Source organism: Bombina bombina, chromosome 1 (genome assembly GCF_027579735.1).
Source record: "Bombina bombina isolate aBomBom1 chromosome 1, aBomBom1.pri, whole genome shotgun sequence".
Lineage (NCBI taxonomy): Eukaryota > Metazoa > Chordata > Amphibia > Anura > Bombinatoridae > Bombina > Bombina bombina.
This window is the reverse complement of record NC_069499.1, coordinates 247,701,573-247,723,036: the sequence shown is the minus strand read 5'-3', so window position 1 is coordinate 247,723,036 and position 21,464 is coordinate 247,701,573. Positions and strand designations below refer to the sequence as shown.

At 40.3% G+C, this 21,464-nt stretch overlaps 1 protein-coding gene across 1 annotated transcript in view; it reads left to right on the top strand.

The window, feature by feature from the left end:
* Window positions 1-17,748, top strand: part of PLA2G4F (phospholipase A2 group IVF) — a 222,540-nt gene extending 204,792 nt beyond the window's left edge. The window contains exons 17-20 of the mRNA XM_053697916.1: window positions 9,743-9,937; window positions 10,142-10,308; window positions 14,568-14,754; window positions 15,046-17,748. Of these exons, the coding sequence (XP_053553891.1) occupies window positions 9,743-9,937; window positions 10,142-10,308; window positions 14,568-14,754; window positions 15,046-15,287 (791 nt within the window). The 3' untranslated portion in view covers window positions 15,288-17,748. The remainder of the gene's footprint in view (window positions 1-9,742; window positions 9,938-10,141; window positions 10,309-14,567; window positions 14,755-15,045) is intronic.
* Window positions 17,749-21,464: the final 3,716 nt, after the last annotated feature.

Here is a 21,464-nt window from a genome sequence, read left to right as displayed (position 1 = left end):
GCCTACTTCTGCCCCTAAGACAGCATGAAGGAAGGGCCCCCTATCCGGAAACGTATCTAGTGGGGGGCAGACTCTCTCTCTTCGCCCAGGCTTGGGCGAGAGATGTCCAGGATCCATGGACGTTGGAGATCATATCTCAGGGATACCTTCTGGACTTCAAAGCTTCTCCTCCACAAGGGAGGTTTCATCTGTCAAGGTTATCAACAAACCTAATAAAGAAAGAGGCATTTCTACAATGTGTACAAGACCTCTTAGTAATGGGAGTGATCCACCCTGTTCCGCGAACGGAACAAGGGCAAGGGTTTTACTCAAATCTGTTTGTGGTTCCCAAAAAAGAGGGAACCTTCAGACCAATCTTGGACCTAAAGATCTTAAACAAGTTCCTAAGGGTTCCATCGTTCAAAATGGAAACTATTCGAACCATCCTACCCATGATCCAAGAGGGTCAGTATATGACCACAGTGGACTTAAAGGATGCCTACCTTCACATACCGATTCACAAGGATCATTATCGGTACCTAAGGTTTGCCTTTCTAGACAGGCATTACCAGTTTGTAGCTCTTCCCTTCGGGTTAGCTACGGCCCCGAGAATTTTTACAAAGGTTCTGGGCTCACTTCTGGCGGTACTAAGACCGCGAGGCATAGCGGTGGCTCCGTACCTAGACGACATTCTGATACAAGCGTCGAGTTTTCAAAATGCAAAGTCTCATACAGAGATAGTTCTTGCATTTCTGAGGTCGCATGGGTGGAAAGTGAACGTGGAAAAGAGTTCTCTGTTACCACTCACAAGGGTTCCTTTTCTAGGGACTCTTATAGATTCTGTAGAGATGAAGATTTACCTTACGGAGTCCAGGTTATCAAAGATTCTAAATGCTTGCCGTGTCCTTCATTCCATTCCAAGGCCATCAGTAGCTCAGTGCATGAAAGTAATCGGCTTAATGGTCGCGGCAATGGACATAGTGCCATTTGCGCGCCTGCATCTCAGACCGCTGCAATTATGCATGCTAAGTCAGTGGAATGGGGATTATTCAGATCTGTCCCCTCTACTGAATCTGGACCAGGAGGCCAGAGATTCTCTTCTCTGGTGGTTGTCGCGGGTTCATCTGTCCAAAGGAATGACTTTTCGCAGGCCAGATTGGACGATTGTAACAACAGATGCCAGCCTACTAGGCTGGGGCACAGTCTGGAACTCCCTGAAGGCTCAGGGATCGTGGACTCAGGAGGAGAAACTCCTCCCAATAAATATTCTGGAATTAAGAGCAATATTCAATGCTCTTCTAGCTTGGCCTCAGTTAGCAACACTGAGGTTCATCAGATTTCAGTCGGACAACATCACGACTGTGGCTTACATCAACCATCAAGGGGGAACCAGGAGTTCCCTAGCGATGTTGGAAGTCTCCAAGATAATTCGCTGGGCAGAGTCTCACTCTTGCCACCTGTCAGCGATATACATCCCAGGCGTGGAGAACTGGGAGGCCGACTTTCTAAGTCGCCAGACTTTTCATCCGGGGGAGTGGGAACTTCATCCGGAGGTCTTTGCTCAACTGATTCATCGTTGGGGCAAACCAGAACTGGATCTCATGGCGTCTCGCCAGAACGCCAAGCTTCCTTGTTACGGGTGCTGATAGATGCTCTAGCAGCCCCTTGGGTTTTCAAGATGGCTTATGTGTTTCCTCCGTTTCCGTTGCTGCCTCGATTGATTGCCAAGATCAAACAGGAGAGAGCATCGGTGATTTTGATAGCGCCTGCGTGGCCACGCAGGACCTGGTATGCAGACCTAGTGGACATGTCGTCCTGTCCACCATGGTCTCTGTCTCTGAGGCAGGACCTTCTAATTCAGGGTCCTTTCAACCATCCAAGCCTAATTTCTCTGAGGCTGACTGCATGGAGATTGAACGCTTGATTCTATCAAAGCGTGGTTTCTCGGAGTCGGTTATTGATACATTAATACAGGCTCGGAAACCTGTTACCAGAAAAATTTACCATAAGATATGGCGTAAATATTTATATTGGTGTGAATCCAAGAGTTACTCCTGGAGTAAGGTCAGGATTCCTAGGATATTGTCTTTTCTACAAGAGGGTTTAGAAAAGGGTTTATCTGCTAGTTCGTTAAAGGGACAGATTTCTGCTCTGTCTATTCTTTTACACAAACGTCTGGCAGAAGTTCCAGACGTTCAGGCTTTTGTCAGGCTTTAGCTAGGATTAAGCCTGTGTTTAAGACTGTTGCTCCGCCGTGGAGCTTAAACTTAGTTCTTAAAGTTCTCCAAGGTGTTCCGTTTGAACCCCTTCATTCCATTGATATTAAGATGTTATCTTGGAAAGTTCTGTTTTTGATGGCTATTTCCTCGGCTCGAAGAGTCTCTGAGTTATCTGCCTTACATTGTGATTCTCCTTATCTGATTTTTCATTCAGACAAGGTAGTTCTGCGTACTAAACCTGGGTTTTTACCTAAGGTAGTTTCTAACAGGAATATCAATCAAGAGATTGTTGTTCCATCATTATGTCCTAATCCTTCTTCAAAGAAGGAACGTCTTATGCATAATCTGGACGTAGTCCGTGCCCTGAAGTTCTACTTACAGGCAACTAAAGGTTTTCGGCAAACTTCTTCACTGTTTGTCGTTTATTCTGGACAGAGGAGAGGTCAAAAGGCTTCGGCCACCTCTCTCTCTTTTTGGCTTCGTAGCATAATACGTTTAGCCTATGAGACTGCTGGACAGCAGCCCCCTGAAAGAATTACAGCTCATTCCACTAGAGCTGTGGCTTCCACCTGGGCCTTTAAGAATGAGGCCTCTGTTGAACAGATTTGCAAGGCTGCAACTTGGTCTTCACTTCATACCTTTTCAAAATTTTACAAATTTGACACTTTTGCTTTTTCGGAGGCTGTTTTTGGGAGAAAGGTTCTACAGGCAGTGGTTCCCTCCGTTTAAAGTTCCTGCCTTGTCCCTCCCATCATCCGTGTACTTTAGCTTTGGTATTGGTATCCCATAAGTAATGGATGACCCGTGGACTGAACACACTTAACAAGAGAAAACATAATTTATGCTTACCTGATAAATTTATTTCTCTTGTAGTGTGTTCAGTCCACGGCCCGCCCTGTCTTTTTTGAGGCAGTTCTAAATTTTAATTAAAACTCCAGTCACCACTGCACCCTATAGTTTCTCCTTTCTCGTCTTGTTTCGGTCGAATGACTGGATATGACATGTGAGGGGAGGAGCTATATAGCAGCTCTGCTTGGGTGATCCTCTTGCAACTTCCTGTTGGGAAGGAGAATATATCCCATAAGTAATGGAAGACCTGTGGACTGAACACACTACAAGAGAAATAAATTTATCAGGTAAGCATAAATTATGTTTTTTACAGAGAATAGTAGATTGGTTCCATAACAAGGAAAGCAAAGCGTGGGTCGAATTAGAACATACTATCTTTAAATCAGATCACCTTGGAGCGCAGTGTTGGACTGTCAAAGGCAAAAAGTCATTACATACTTCTTTTCTCCTACATTGGTGTGTCCGGTCCACGGCTTCATCCTTACTTGTGGGATATTCTCATTCCCTACAGGAAGTGGCAAAGAGAGCACACAGCAAAGCTGTCCATATAGCCCCCCCTCTAGCTCCGCCCCCCAGTCATTCTCTTTGCCGCTCTGTACAAGTAGCATCTCCACGGGGGTGGTAAAGAGTATGTGGTGTTGTAGTTTTTTTTATTTCTTCTATCAAGAGTTTGTTATATTAAAATAGTGCCGGTTTGTACTATTTACTCTACAACAGAAAGTGATGAAGATTTCTGTTAAAAGAGGAGTATGATTTTAGCACCAGTAACTAAAATCCATTGCTGTTCCCACGCAGGACTGTTGAAACCAGAGAACTTCAGTTGGGGGGAACAGTTTGCAGGCTTATCTGCTTCTGGTATGATCAGTCACTTTTCTAACAAGACCAAGTAATGCTAGAAGACTGTCAGTTTTCCCTTCTGGGATAGGTAAGCCATTTTCTTAGACTCAGTAACAGAATTAAGGCTTATAACTTGGGCTCTATGCTGGTTGACACTATTGTGGGCTAAGTCGTTTGATTTTTAACATGTTTATGTGACATTTGGAGTGTTTTTCAAACTTTGAAACACTTTTGGGGAATTTTATTTGCGCCTGGCAGCCGTTTAGACACTTAATCTTGTCAGAAAAGGTCCCTTCACTCTGGAATGCAGAGTGAGGAGGCCTCATTTTCGCGCCTAAGTTGCGCAGTTACTTTTCACTAGGCAGTTCATGCAGCTTCACGTGGAAGGTCCAGAGGCTTGGAAAAGGACTTCAGAGAGGCTTATTACTGTTTTGAATAACCCCTAAGGAAGGTAAACACTGCAGCAGAGACTGTGGCAGGGGACTGTAGTGTGTTTAACCGGTTAATTGTTATTTTAGCTCCGGTTTAGGCATTTAGGGGTTAAGTTGCCTAAAAATTGGTGTGCAATACTTTCAAAGCATTAAGACACTGTGGTGAAAATTTCATAAAGATCGGATATTTCTTTGATGTTTTTCTGACATTTCAGTAATAAAGTGTGCCCTTTTATTATTTAAAGAGACAGTAACGGTTCTGTATAAAATAACTTTTATTGCATTAAAAGTCTGCCTAAGTCTGTTTAACATGTCTGTGCCTTCAGATAGCCTATGTTCTGTGTGTATGGAGGCCAAGGTGGTTCCCCCATTAAATGTATGTGCGAATTATGCCATAGCGTCCAAACAGATTAAGGGCAGTACTGTCACATTTAATAATGTTGCCCAAGATGATTCTTTAAATGAAGGTAGTGGGGATAGTTCATCATCCTCTCCTTCTGTGTCAACACCAGCTTTGCCCGCGCAAGCGATACCTAGTACATCTAGCGCGCCAATGGCTGTTACTATGCAGCAATTAGCAGCAGTAATGGATAATTCTCTAGCAGCCTTTTTATCCAAATTGCCAGCTTTTCCTAGAAAGCGGGATTGCTCAGTTTTAAATACAGAGGATGAGCAAGCAGGCGCTGAAGATAATTTATCTGTTATGCCCTCACATCAATCTGAGTTGGCAGTGAGGGAGGGCCTGTCCGAGGGAGAAATTTCTGACTCAGGAAAAATTTCTTAGCAGGCAGAGCCTGATATCGTTGCATTTAAATTTAAGCTAGAACATCTCCGCGCTCTGCTTAAGGAGGTGCTAGCTACACTTGATGAATGTGGTTTTGCAATAGTGGCGCGCAGGGCGCTTTGGCTAAAATCTTGGTCGGCGGATGTGTCGTCCAAAACAAAATTGCTTAATATTCCTTTCAAAGGTAAGACCCTATTCGGGCCAGAATTTAAGGAGATTATTTCAGACATCACTGGGAGAAAGGGCCATGCCCTTCCACAGGATAGGCCTTTCAAAGCAAAAAATAAGTCTAATTTCCGTTCCTTTCGCAATTTCAGGAACGGACCGGCTTCTAACTCTGCAGCCTCTAGACAAGAGGGTAACACTTCCCAGCCCAAACCAGCATGGAAACCATTGCAAGGCTGGAACAAGGGAAAACAGGCCAAAAAGCCTGCTGCTGCTACCAAATCAGCATGAAAGGATGGCCCCCGATCCGGGGCCGGATCTGGTAGGGGGGAAGACTCTCTCTCTTTGCTCAGGCTTGGGCAAGAGATGTCCTAGACCCCTGGGCTTTAGAGATTGTCTCTCAGGGGTATCTCCTAGAATTCAAGGACCTTCCTCCAAAGGGAAGGTTTCAAATATCTCGCTTGTCTTTAGACCAGACAAAGAGAGGGGCATTCTTACATTGCGTAGAAGACCTTTTCAAAATGGGAGTGATACACCCAGTCCCAAAAGCAGAACAAGGACTGGGTTTTTACTCCAACCTGTTTGTAGTTCCCAAAAAGGAGGGAACGTTCAGGCCAATTCTGGACTTAAAGATCCTAAACAAATTCCTCAAAGTTCCATCATTTAAAATGGAAACAATTTGAACAATTTTGCCAATGATCCAGGAGGGTCAATACATGACTACCGTGGACCTAAAGGATGCATACCTGCATATTCCTATCCACAGAAATCACCTTCAGTTCCTAAGGTTCGCCTTTCTGGACAAGCATTACCAGTTCGTGGCCCTTCCTTTTCGGGTTGGCTCCCAGAATTTTCACAAAGGTTCTAGGGTCCCTTCTAGCGGTACTAAGACCGCGGGGCATTACAGTAGCACCTTACCTAGACGACATCTTAATACAGGCGTCGTCTTTTCCCAGAGCCAAGGCTCATACGGATATTGTTCTAGCCTTCCTAAGGTCTCACGGGTGGAAGGTGAACGTAGAAAAAAGTTCTCTGTCCGCGGTCACAAGGGTTCCCTTCCTGGGAACAATAATAGACTCGGTAGAAATGAAAATCTTTCTGACGGATGTCAGGAAGTCAAAACTTTCAAATGCTTGTCGAGTTCTTCATTCCATTCCTCAGCCGTCTGTGGCTCAGTGCATGGAGGTAATCGGTCTAATGGTTGCGGCAATGGACATAGTCCCGTTTGCCAGAATTCATCTAAGACCTCTGCAATTGTGCATGCTCAGGCAGTGGAATGGGGATTATGCAGACTTGTCTCCCCAGATACAAATGGGCAAGAAAGCCAGAGACTCGCTCCTCTGGTGGTTGTCTCAGGATCACCTGTCTCAGGGAGTTTCCGCAGGCCAGAGTGAATCATTGTCACGACCGACGCCAGTCTCTTAGGCTGGGGCGCGGTCTGGGACTCCCTGAAAGCTCAGGGTCTATGGTCTCGGGAAGAATCTCTCCTCCCGATAAACATTTTGGAACTGAGAGCGATATTTAATGCGCTCCTGGCTTGGCCTCAACTAGCGAAGGCCAAATTCATAAGATTTCAGTCGGACAACATGACGACTGTAGCGTTCATCAATCATCAGGGAGGGACAAAGAGTTCCCTGGTGATGAGAGAAGTATCCAAGATAATCAAATGGGCGGAGGATCACTCCTGCCATCTATCTGCAATTCACATCCCAGGAGTAGACAACTGGGAGGCGGATTATTTGAGTCGTCAGACTTTCCATCCGGGGGAGTGGTAACTTCACCCGGAGGTCTTTGCCCAGTTAACTCAACTATGGGGCATTCCAGATATGGATCTGATGGCATCTCGTCAGAACTCCAAGGTTCCACGCTACGGGTTCAGGTCCAGGGATCCCAAGGCGACATTAGTAGATGCATTAGTGGCGCCTTGGTCGTTCAATCTAGCTTATGTTTTTCCACCGTTTCCTCTCCTTCCCAGGCTAGTAGCCAGGATCAAACAGGAGAAGGCTTCGGTGATTCTAATAGCTCCTGCATGGCCACGCAGGACTTGGTATGCAGACCTGGTGAATATGTCATCGGCTCCACCATGGAAGCAACCTTTGAGACAGGACCTTCTAGTACAAGGTCCATTCGAACATCCAAACCTAGTTTCTCTGCAACTGACTGCTTGGAAATTGAACGCTTGATTCTATCTAAGCGTGGGTTTTCGGAATCTGTTAAAGATACTCTGGTTCAGGCCAGAAAGCCTGTGACCAGGAAAATTTACCATAAGATATGGCAAAAATATCTCTGTTGGTGCGAATCCAAGGGTTACTCATGGAGTAAAATTAGGATTCCAAGGATACTTTCCTTTCTCCAAGAGGGTTTGGAGAAAGGTCTGTCAGCTAGTACTCTAAAAGGACAGATATCTGCTCTGTCTGTCTTGTTGCACAAACGTCTGGCAGCCGTGCCAGATGTTCAAGCGTTTGTACAGGCATTAGTCAGAATTAAGCCTGTCTACAGACCTATGACTCCTCCATGGAGTCTAAACTTAGTTCTTTCAGTTCTTCAAGGGGTTCCATTTGAACCTTTACATTCCATAGATATTAAGTTACTATCTTGGAAAGTTCTGTTTTTGGTTGCTATTTCTTCTGCTAGAAGAGTTTCTGAATTGTCTGCTTTGCAGTGTACTTCACCCTATCTGGTATTCCATACAGATAAGGTAGTTTTACATACCAAGCCTGGTTTTCTTCCAAAAGTGGTTTCCAACAGGAATATTAACCAGGAAATAGTTGTTCCTTCTCTGTGTCCGAATCCAGTTTCGAAGAAGGAACGTTTGTTACATAACCTAGATGTGGTTCGTGCTTTAAAATTCTATTTAGAAGCAACAAAGGATTTCAGACAGACATCATCCTTGTTTGTCGTCTATTCTGGTAAGAAGAGAGGTCAGAAAGCTACTGCTACCTCTCTTTCCTTTTGGCTAAAAAGCATCATCCGATTGGCTTTTGAGACTGCCGGACGGCAGCCTCCTGAACAAATTACAGCTCACTCTACTAGAGCTGTGGCTTCCACATGGGCCTTCAAGAATGAGGCTTCTGTTGAACAGATCTGTAAGGCAGCGACTTGGTCTTCTCTGCATACATTTGCCAAATTTTACAAATTCGATACTTATGCTTCTTCGGAGGCTATTTTTGGGAGAAAGGTTTTACAAGCAGTGGTGCCTTCCGTTTAGGTTACCTGACTTGTTCCCTCCCTTCATCCGTGTCCTAAAGCTTTGGTATTGGTTCCCACAAGTAAGGATGAAGCCGTGGACCGGACACACCAATGTAGGAGAAAACAGAATTTATGTTTACCTGATAAATTTCTTTCTCCTACGGTGTGTCCAATCCACGGCCCGCCCTGGCTTTTAGTCAGGTTTAAAATTTTTGTTTTTTGTACACTACAGTCACCACTGCACCTTATGGTTCTCCTTTTTCTCCTAACCGTCGGTCGAATGACTGGGGGGGGCGGAGCTAGAGGGGGGGCTATATGGACAGCTTTGCTGTGTGCTCTCTTTGCCACTTCCTGTAGGGAATGAGAATATCCCTCAAGTAAGGATGAAGCCGTGGACCGGACACACCGTAGGAGAAAGAAATTTATCAGGTAAACATAAATTCTGTTTTAATTAGTTAATAGCTGAAACTTATACTGTTTGGAACAGAGCTAGGGTTGAATTCACATTTCTCTCATCCCAATACACCCCACTTACTCCTCTTATTGACAATCCAGAATTCACACCTGGTCTGGGTTATATTAAAAAAGCCTTAGAAGACACAAATAGAACATTACACGTATTCCAATTGGCCACCGAAAGTTGGATAGATATAAGTAATAATATGCTAAGTTTGGAGGAATATCATTCCATTAAAACCAGATGCTGTGAAATATATCATAATATTATGTTTTATTGGGAGTCTTATATTTTTTCAAAATTTCAGAAACGTTAAATACACGAGTATGTACGATAGACCTAAATAAGATTCTAATTTAATAAGACAATACTACAAACGGAGTATCATGAAATTGACATGTAAAGTCATATATGTTTCATTGTTTAACCAGAATCAGAAATGTCATGTATAACAGATTTGTTCTAAACCAACCATTAAGACCTACATTTCATTTTGTTTTGTTATGTTTAGTTTTTGTTAGTTGTTTATTATTAGTATTTTTAAAAAAAATGTAATGTCCAAAAACCAAATTGTATGAATATGCTTATGTGGTATTATACATACTTATGTACTATTGAATTGTATTACTTAATCCGATGTTATGCATTCATTTGGACAATAAAAACCAAATAATAATGAAAAAAACAAAAAACGTGAGTACTTCTCCTAAAGAATTGTATAAAAGTGTGTTTGTTTTTATGTATTGCAAGTCCCATAAGTTGAGTGGGACTCTTCAATGTAAAAAGCAATTCAGACTGTAATATTTTCCGTTTTCTGTTTTTGTGGCTTCAGATGACTGCCGAAGGTTACATTTTCACAACCCCAACCGGCTGCAAACTCGACTGGTGATGCCAGCTGGAATCGTATCCAACATCTTCCAAGATTTCTTCAAGTCCCGATTCACAGCTGGAGAGAGGTACAACTTTATACAAGGACTCTACCTCTACAAGAACTATGTAGGCATCCGAGAGTTTGTTGCCTGGAAAGGTATAAACTACATATAACCTTGGGAACTGTTAGGGCGACAAAACTATTAAAATATATGATGGCTCTTTGCTTTTTTTGCATGATCATGCATTTCATTCAATGTTTCTGTGAATGTATTTCTGCTAAATTACGTTCTTGTGTAGGTGTAAATTCCGCCCACTATGTGTGAGTAGACTCATATCCATATTTTTATTTATTGCTCAGGCAATCACCTTGATGCATTCCCCAATCACCTGACCCCTATGGAGGAGAATCTGTACCTGGTGGACGGAGGTTTGGCTATCAACTCTCCATTCCCACTTGTGTTGCAACCTGAGAGAGAAGTGGATGTTATTCTGTCATTTAACTATTCATGGGATGCTCCATTTAAGGTAAAATATCTTAAAGGGATATGAAACCCAAATATGGTCTTTTGTTAATGAGACAAAGCATACCATTTTAAAAAAAGTTTCCATTTTACTTCTATTATCAAATCGTCTTCATTCCCATGTTATTCTGTGTTGTTGAAGAGATACCTAGGTAGGCATCTGGTTCACTACATGGCAGGAAATAGTGCTGCCATATAGTGCTCTTGCAAATGAATAAAATTCTTGCACAACTGCTGCCATATAGTGCTCCAAAAATGGGCCAGCTCCTAAGCATACATCCTGGCTTTTTTAATAAAAAAAAAAAGATACAAAAAGAATGACAAAAAAATGATAATAGAAGCAAAATAGAAAGTTGTTTAAAATTTTGTGCTCTATCTGGATTAGGAAAAAACAAATTTGCTTTCATATCCCTCTAAGGTCCTTGTTTTTTTTTTTTTTGTTTTGTTTTTTTAATAATATACTTTCTTTTTGAAGCATATAGATGTTTCAGAGAGCTAATGTAAAAACAAAAACAGGAACTCCGACACATTCTAAATCTTAAAAATGAGAAAGTTGCACCAGTGCCAACTTCCCGTAGGGGGCGCTTCCTAACCTATACTTCCAACAATATAATATACACCATAAACAGAATATATCAAAAAACAAAACAATAAAGAAGCCACAAACAAATGAACAAAACAAAAACAAAAAAGTCCTTGATATCCAAAATAGAGGCCGCACTCTGTCAGAGGAAGGTCAAATCCTGATGTAAGCTGATCTGGAAAAAGAGAAACAACTAAAATAGTTCAGGAGCGCTAAAAAACTATAAGGGTGGTATGGAGATCAATATAATACTCTACACATTTAAAAAATAATCTAATTTATTTTATAAAATATAAAACAGAATAAATGGGACGTCTCCCTTAAGCAATGATATATCAGAAAAAAATTATTAACAGAAATGTTAAAATAATGCCGGTCTCAAAGTTTAAAATGTATGTGCCAAATCTCAAAAAATGTGGTTTGTCGAAATTAGATTCAGCTGTTGACTAATTCCACCTTAGTTAATAAAAACATCAAAAAATTGCCCAATGTTCAAAGTCTCTCAGATGGATGACAGAACGTTAAAATGTATCTTTCCACTGGAACTAATTCGACACAATAGGTATACAAAGTATCTTGCAGTGTGAATGTCTTTTTATCTTTCAGTATATAAGATGTTATCGTTGAGACTTATTATTAACGGGATATAAAAATGGGCTTACCGGGACTTCTGACTTCTGACACATTCAGTGTCTAATGCAGAGTTTTTCTTTTTATGCCTTACCGGTTTTGGGTATATTGATAAGCCTCTCCTTTATTATATACTCTGCTCCCCTGTTCACACTTGTACGACACAAGGATTAACTTGGGTGTTAAAGATATGGAACACGCTCCTGCGTGTAAGTGACTGAAGTATCAACACTCGTTAATAACAAGTGGTGTCTTGGCTCTTATGAATATGGTGTATACTCCAGCATGTCTTTGAAAATGATGTCGGCACTTATACGTTATAAGTGGATTTACAGACCATAAGAGTGCGGTGCACGCTTTTTTTCTGATATATCATTGCTTAAGGGAGACGTCCCATTTATTCTGTTTTATATTTTATACAATAAATTAGATTCTGTTTTAAATGTGTAGAGTATTATATTGATCTCCATACCACCTTTATAGCTTTTTAGCGCTCCTGAACTATTTTAGTTGTTTTTATTCTCTGTTTATTTGGTTAATCCTAGGGAAGATTACCTGTAAGGGAGCTTAGGGGTAATATACTGGGCGCTGTACTTAGTATTTTTTAACTGGAAAAAGAGAAACACAGAGGCGCCACAATGGCCTAGTACCACCAAACCAGAAAATAGTGAATATGAGACAACTAGGTACTCACAAAAATGATGCACCCAATGGTGCTAGTGGGGTTGGCTGGAACTTTGCAGTAGTCCAGCTCACTGTATAAAGACAAGCTATAGGCCCAAGCAGGAGGATTGCACCAGATGCCACAACGGCACCTGAATGGGGATGTAAAGCAAAGTTACCATAGCCTAGTACAGTCTAATCAGGCAGAGTGGTGAAAAGTGATTGCACTTACAAGATAGACAGCACCTCCAGGTGTAATATAGGTGAACTGGGACTTCTCAGCCGCCCAGTAGACTGGACTCTTGCATGCCTGTAATAGCCTGAGGAAACAGAGGCTAAGAAACGCGTTGCTTTTAAAATAAAGAGATGTTTTTATAATACACTTACTGCTTTTTGGAGTTTTATCATTCTACTTCTTGGAACTTGGACTGTATCCTGTTTGCAAGGGAGTCCAGTCTACTGGGCGACCAAGAAGTCCCAGTTTGCCTATATTGCACCTGGAGGTGCTGTCTATCTTGTAAGTGCAATCACTCCTTACCACTCTGCCTGATTAGACTGTACTAGGCTATGGTAGCTTTGCTTTACATCCCCATTCAGGTGCCGTTGTGGAATCTGCGGGAATCCTCCTGCTTGGGCCTATAGCTTGTCCCTATACAGTGAGCTGGACTACTGTGAAGTTCCAGCCTGCCCCACTACCTAGTTGTCTCATATTCACTATTTTCTGGTTTGGTGGTACTAGGCCATTGTGGCGCCTATGTGTTTCTCTTTTTCCACATTCTTTTCTTTAAATAAATCTGGAAAAAGGATGCTTGCAACAAAATAAGTGTCATCAGGAAATTGACTATTTAGAGTGTGATTATTCACAAAACAGTTTTACATGAATCAAATGAATGTTGTTTTAATAGTCTGAAATAACTTTTAATAAACCACCATATTCATAATTTAATAGAATAAAGGGTATCATCACTAGACCATGAATGCTAATTTAGAATGTGGTGAACAATGTGGTGGAGCCAGGTAATGCGAGACATTTTGTTCAGTGTGAATACAAAACTGTAGACTTATGAAGGTGCTTGTCTAATAGCATTTATCCTCATACTGTGACATAAAATCAATAGTTTTCACAAATTGCTAATAACAATATTCCCTCTTGTATAAATAAACGACTGTTGAACCTCACAAATCTGAGACAGAGAGTGTTAGTGTGAAAATGGTTATGTGGGTGTTTCACTTTAATGTGTGATTATAGCATTAAAGGCTTAGCTAGTCATACAGAAACATAGGATGCAAGGGAAAGATTTTGCAGACAGGGAGAAGGTTATTAGTAAGTAAACAAGATATAGGTCCAAGAAGGAGGTTAGTCAACCATAAGAAAGTGGAGATATAGAGATTTGCCTCCTTTTTGGTGGAGAAAATAAAATCTCATATAGAGTTAAACCAGACTATGGGGTAGATGTATTAACTTTCGAGCAGACACACAGCGAATCATGCCCGCTCGAAATCGCTAAATGCGGACAGGATAAGCTTTCCGCATTTAACATTGCACAAGCATTTCTGGTGAAATGCTTGTGCAATGCTGCCCCCTGCTCAGTAGCTGTCAATCACCCAGATCGGATTGGGATAATTTCAATCCGCCACCTAAAGGTTAAGGAGCAGCGGTCGTAACTTAACTTACATTTCAGGTGAGCCTGGAACGATGGGCATCCGAAGCAGCATCCGCTGCTTAATAAATGTTGCCATATATGTGAGGAACATGAGCAAAAAAGAGAAGGCAGTGTATTCACTGAAAAACAGTGTGTGTCTCATGAACTTGCATATTACACCTGTTAAAGGGATAGTAAAGTCCAAATTAAACTTTCATGATTCAGATAGGGCATGTCATTTTAAACCACTTTCTAATTTACTTTTATCATAAAATTTGCTTTGTTCTCTTGGTATTCTTAGTTGAAAGCTAAACCTAGGTAAGCTCATATGCTAATTTCTAAGCCCTTGAAGGCCACCTGTTATCTGAATGCATTTGACAGTTTTCACAGCTAGAGGGTGTTAGTTCATGTGTTCCATATAAATAAAATTGTGCTCATGCACGTGAAGTTATGTAAGAGTCAGCACTAATTGGCTAAAATGCAAGTCTGTCAAAAGATCTGAGATAAGGAGGCAGTCAGCAGAAGCTTAGATATGAGGTAATTACAGAGGTAAAAAGTATATGTCTATAAAACCGTTGGTTATGCAAAACTGGAGAATGATAAATTAAAGGGATTGTCTATCTTGTTAAACAATAACATTTACCATCCATTTAAAGCAAGGCTGTGTAGAACATCATAAGTGACTAATTTCCTGTCAGTGCTACAGCCCCCTCCTTTACCTCAGTGTGTCATATTCTTTCTCAGGTTCTGCACCAGACCTCTCAGTACTGCAGGGAGCGAGGTATCCCTTTCCCTGATATCACCATAAGTGAAGAAGATGAGAAACAGCTTAAGGAGTGTTATGTATTCATGGACCCACAGGATCCTAGATCCCCTATAGTCCTTCACTTCCCAATGGTGAATGAAACTTTCTGCAGATACAAAGCACCAGGTAAGATTCTTTGTGTGTGTAATTAACTCTGAGAATTTAAACATATTCTCTTCTGGCTGCCATGAGTGATTTGACACTTAATGATTGTGTTAAGATGGCTCTTTAAGAAGGCTATGATGTAAGAGATTTGTGATTCAGCACTTAACGATCCCTGCATGGTTAGGGAATTTCTGTAAATCAATCAGTATAAACTGCGTCTTGAAAAACATGTCCCCCAAATCATGTAGTCAGCATATTTAGTTTATCTTGAGAAGGTGGCCCAGATATCTGAATGCATTTTATTTATCATAGGGTTTGAACGGGAGACTGAGGAGGAGAAATCTTTTGGAAACGTCGTCTTATCAGGAAACGAGTCTCCTTACAGGACAAAGAACTTCACGTATGAGCCAAATCACTTTGACCAGCTTGTTGAGGTGAACAAATACAACGTCCTGAACAACCAGCACCAGATTGCAGAGGCACTGAGGACTGCTCTAAGTCGCAGAAAGCAAAGAACAGCGAGGCCACATCTTAAAAAACATATGGTTGGATAAAATATTAATTGACTTCATTTAGACGTCCATTGAACAACTTTTTAAGAGACTAAGAGGTGGGGGGACAGGTTTCATGAAGTGTTAGAGATATTTTGGATCTTTGATTTTAGGAGGTAATCTCCAGATGGTGAAGTAATTATTTTTTTTCATAGTGTGTTACTGGTTGAATGATATATTTTAGTATGATGGTTGGAATTATTTATTATTCCAAAGTATTATTACCTGCAATGCACATGGGCAATCACAAAATGCCTTGATTGCAAAAAATGCACTTAATACATTACTAGTTAGGAAAGATAAGCTGCTAGTTCAAATATAAATTTTATTAGTCCACTTAGTTCAAATATACATTTTATTAGTCCACTTAGTTCAAATGTAAATTTTAATCAGTCCACTTAGTGTTAAAGATAAAAAAGCCACTGTTTTTTTTTTTTTTACTTGTTTTGAGCTAGTGGAACTTTCCAACCCTGCTAATATGTCTATATGTATATAGTTGAATGTGTGTATGTATCTTATATATATATATAACATAATTTATGTAAGAACTTACCTGATAAATTCATTTCTTTCATATTAGCAAGAGTCCATGAGCTAGTGACGTATGGGATATACATTCCTACCAGGAGGGGCAAAGTTTCCCAAACCTCAAAATGCCTATAAATACACCCCTCACAACACCCACAAATCAGTTTAACGAATAGCCAAGAAGTGGGGTGATAAGAACAAAGTGCGAAAGCATAAAAAATAAGGAATTGGAAATAATTGTGTTTTATACAAAAAAATCATAACCACCACAAAAAAGGGGTGGGCCTCATGGACTCTTGCTAATATGAAAGAAATGAATTTATCAGGTAAGTTCTTACATAAATTATGTTTTCTTTCATGTAATTAGCAAGAGTCCATGAGCTAGTGACGTATGGGATAATGACTACCCAAGATGTGGATCTTTCCACGCAAGAGTCACTAGAGAGGGAGGGATAAAATAAAGACAGCCAATTCCTGCTGAAAATAATCCACACCCAAAATAAAGTTTAAATGAAAACATAAGCAGAAGATTCAAACTGAAACAGCTGCCTGAAGTACTTTTCTACCAAAAACTGCTTCAGAAGAAGAAAACACATCAAAATGGTAGAATTTAGTAAAAGTATGCAAAGAGGACCAAGTTGCTGCTTTGCAAATCTGATCAACCGAAGCTTCATTCCTAAACGCCCAGGAAGTAGAAACTGACCTAGTAGAATGAGCTGTAATCCTTTGAGGCGAAGTTTTACCCGACTCGACATAAGCATGATGAATTTTTCAACCAGGATGCCAAAGAAATGGCAGAGGCCTTCTGACCTTTCCTAGAACCGGAAAAGATAACAAATAGACTAGAAGTCTTTCGGAAAGTCTTAGTAGCTTCAACATAATATTTCAAAGCTCTAACCACATCCAAAGAATGCAATGATTTCTCCTTAGAATTATTAGGATTAGGACATAATGAAGGAACCACAATCTCTCTACTAATGTTGTTGGAATTCACAACCGTAGGTAAAAATTCAAAAGAAGTTCGCAACACCGCCTTATCCTGATGAAAAATCAAAAAAGGAGGCTCACAAGAAAGAGCAGATAATTCAGAAACTCTTCTGGCAGAAGAGATGGCCAAAAGGAACAAAACTTTCCAAGAAAGTAATTTAATGTCCAATGAATGCATAGGTTCAAACGGAGGAGCTTGAAGAGCCCCCAGAACCAAATTCAAACTCCAAGGAGGAGAAATTGACTTAATAACAGGCTTTATACGCACCAAAGCTTGTACAAAACAATGAATATCAGGAAGATTAGCAATCTTTCTGTGAAAAAGAACAGAAAGAGCAGAGATTTGTCCTTTCAAGGAACTTGCAGAAAAACCTTTATCCAAACCATCCTGAAGAAACTGTAAAATTCTTGGAATTCTAAAAGAATGCCAGGAAAAATGATGAAAAAGACACCAAGAAATATAAGTCTTCCAGACTCTATAATATATCTCCCTAGATACAGATTTACGAGCCTGTAACATAGTATTAATCACAGAGTCAGAGAAACCTCTTTGACTAAGAATCAAGCGTTGGAAAAAAGGACCTTGAGACAGAAGGTCTGGTCTTAACGGAAGAGTCCATGGTTGGCAAGAAGCCATCCGGACAAGATCTGCATACAAAAACCTGTGAGGCCATGCTGGAGCTACCAGCAGAACAAACGAGCATTCCTTCAGAATTTTGGAGATCACTCTTGGAAGAAGAACTAGAGGCGGAAAGATATAGGCAGGATGATACTTCCAAGGAAGTGACAATGCATCCACTGCTTCCGCTTGAGGATCCCTGGATCTGGACAGATACCTGGGAAGTTTCTTGTTTAGATGAGAGGCCATCAGATCTATTTCTGGAAGCCCCTACATTTGAACAATCTGAAGAAATACCTCTGGGTGAAGAGACCATTCGCCCGGATGCAACGTTTGGCGACTGAGATAATCCGCTTCCCAATTGTCTATACCTGGGATATGAACCGCAGAAACTAGACAGGAGCTGGATTCCGCCCAAACCAGAATTCGAGATACTTCTTTCATAGCTAGAGGACTGTGAGTCCCTCCTTGATGATTGATGTATGCTACAGTTGTGACATTGTCTGTCTGAAAACAAATGAACGATTCTCTCTTCAGAAGAGGCCAAGACTGAAGAGCTCTGAAAATTGCACGGAGTTCCAAAATATTGATCGGTAATCTCACCTCCTGAGATTCCCAAACCCCTTGTGCCGTCAGAGACCCCCACACAGCTCCCCAACCTGTAAGACTTTCATCTGTTGAAATTACAGTCCAGGTCGGAAGAACAAAAGAAGCCCCCTGAATTAAACGATGGTGATCTGTCCACCACGTCAGAGAGTGTCGTACAATCGGTTTTAAAGATATTAATTGAGATATCTTTGTGTAATCCCTGCACCATTGGTTCAGCATACAGAGCAGAAGCATGTGAAAACGAGCAAAGGGGATCATGTCCGATGCAGCAGTCATAAGACCTAGAATTTCCATGCATAAGGCTACCGAAGGGAATGATTGTGACTGAAGGTTTCGACAAGCTGATATCAATTTTAGACGTCTCTTGTCTGTCAAAGACACTGAATGGACACTGAATCTATCTGGAAACCCAAAAAGTTTACCCTTGTCTGAGGAATCAATGAACTTTTTAGTAAATTGATCCTCCAACCATGATCTTGAAGAAGAATAATAATGCTATGAGAATTATGATCTGTTACTTGTTGCGCTAAAGCTTCCAACCAAAAAGTTGAAGCTGCAGCAACATCCGCCAAAGATATAGCAGGTCTAAGAAGATTACCTGAACACAAATAGGCTTTTCTTAGAAAGGATTCAATTTTCCTATCTAAAGGATCCTTAAAGGAAGTACCATCTGCCGTAGGAATCGTAGTACGCTTAGCAAGAGTAGAGACAGCCCCATCAACCTTAGGGATTTTGTCCCAAAACTCTAATCTGTCAGATGGCACAGGATATAATTGCTTAAAACGTTTAGAAGGAGTAAATGAATTACCCAAATTATTCCATTCCCTGGAAATTACTTCAGAAATAGCACTAGGAACAGGAAAAACTTCTGGAATAACTACAGGAGATTTAAAAACCTTATCTAAACGTTTAGATTTAGTATCAAGAGGACCAGAATCCTCAATTTCTAAAGCAATTAGAACTTCTTTAAGTAAAGAACAAATAAATTCCATTTTAAATAAATATGAAGATTTATCAGCATCAACCTCTGAGACAGAATCCTCTGAACCAGAAGAACCATTATCAGAATCAGAATGATGATGTTAATTTAAAAATTCATCTGAACAATGAGAAGTTTTAAAAGATTTTTTATGTTTACTAGAAGGAGGAATAACAGACAAAGCCTTCTTAATGGATTCAGAAACAAAATCTCTTATGTTATCAGGAACACTCTGAGTATTAGATGTTGACGGAACAGCAACAGGTAATGGAACTTTACTAAAGGAAATTTTATCTGCATTAACAAGTTTGTCATGACATTCAATACAAACAACAGCTGGAGGAACAGATACCAAAAGTTTACAGCAGATACACTTAGCTTTGGTAGCTCCAGCACCAGGCAGCGATTTTCCAGAAGTATCTTCTGACTCAGTTTCAATGTGGGACATCTTGCAATATGTAATAGAAAAAAACAACATATAAAGCAAAATAGATCAAATTCCTTAAACGACAGTTTCAGGAATGGGAAAAAATGCCAGTGAACAAGCTTCTAGCAACCAGAAGCAATAAATAATGAGACTTAAATAATGTGGAGACAAAAGTGATGCCCATATTTTTTAGCACCAAATAAGACTCCCACATTATTTGGCGCCTAAATGCTTTTGGCGGCAAAAATGACGCCACATCCGGAACGCCGACACTTTTGACGCAAAAAAACGTCAAAAAATGACGCAACTTCCCGCGACACATATGACGCCGGAAATAGAAAAAATGTTTGCGCCAAAAAAGTCAGCGCCAAGAATGACGCAATAAAATGAAGCATTTTCAGCCCCTGTGAGCCTAACAGCCCACAGGGAAAAAGTCAAAAATTTTAAAGGTAAGAAAAAATGATTGATTCAAATGCATTATCCCAAATATGAAACTGACTGTCTGAAAATAAGGAATGTTGAACATCCTGAGTCAAGGCAAATAAATGTTTGAATACATATATTTAGAACTTTATTAAAAAAGTGCCCAACCATAGCTTAGAGTGTCACAGAAAATAAGACTTACTTACCCCAGGACACTCATCTACATGTTGTAGAAAGCCAAACCAGTACTGAAACGAGAATCAGTAGAGGTAATGGTAAATATAAGAGTATATCGTCGATCTAAAAAGGGAGGTAAGAGATGAATCTCTACGACCGATAACAGAGAACCTATGAAATAGACCCCGTAGAAAGAGATCATTGCATTCAAATAGGCAATACTCTCCTCACATCCCTCTGACATTCACTGCACGCTGAGAGGAAAACCGGGCTCCAACCTGCTGCGGAGCGCATATCAACGTAGAATCTAGCACAAACTTACTTCACCACCTCCATAGGAGGCAAAGTTTGTAAAACTGATTTGTGGGTGTGGTGAGGGGTGTATTTATAGGCATTTTGAGGTTTGGGAAACTTTGCCCCTCCTGGTAGGAATGTATATCCCATACGTCACTAGCTTATGGACTCTTGCTAATTACATGAAAGAAATAAAATATTGTTACTAGTGGGAGACTATGCTTGTACAAATATTTGGAGAATGGCAGGAGTAAGAATTCTGATTTCCCCAAAAAAATCTTGAGAGGTATAGGCACAAACCTTTTGCCAAGTAGTACAGTCCTACATTTGGTTCTTGTAGCATGAAGGAAGAAATATATTTATATGCAATATTTTTCCTAACAAACTTTTCTAAATGCTTTTAACATAAATATGTAAGTAGAATTTAAGGGGACATCAAAGAAACATTAAACCCAAAACATTTATTTAATTGTTCAAACAGAGCATACAATTTTAAACAACTTTCCAATTTACTTATTTTATATGCTTTGCTTCATTCTCTTGGCATCCTTTGTTAAGGAAACGGCAATAAACATGGGTAAGCCAATAACATGAGGCATATAAATGCAGCCACCAATCGGCATCTCTGAGCATACTTAGGTATGCTTTTCAACAAGGGATACCAAGAGAACAAAGCAAATTAGATAATAGAAGTAAATTGATCTATCTGAATCATGAAAGAAAAAAAAATATATATGGGTTTCATGTCCCTTTAATGAAAGTTTGCACAAACATTTGGTTGCCTTGTATAACTGTTACACGGAGGCTTCTTGACAGCAACTGCCTGTGTCAAATTAATCTAGATGTTAAAAGGAACCTGCATAAACCATCAAGATCTCAGATTTAATCCAATTTGCTAACTAAATTTCAGAACTTTTCAGACACCGAATTAAGGGACAAAAAGAACATTGCACTTTCTAATTCCCTTTCAAATAATAATTGAGCTTAGGCACCATCCAGCCCTGTTTAGATAAATTGAATTAAATGATGCAAAAGTAAATCTCCTCTCCTGTAAGAAGAAATGAAAGCTATTCATCATAATGTTTTGTATGTTCAAATTGTGGAATACTAATGGTTGTATATGTCTGAATATTTTAT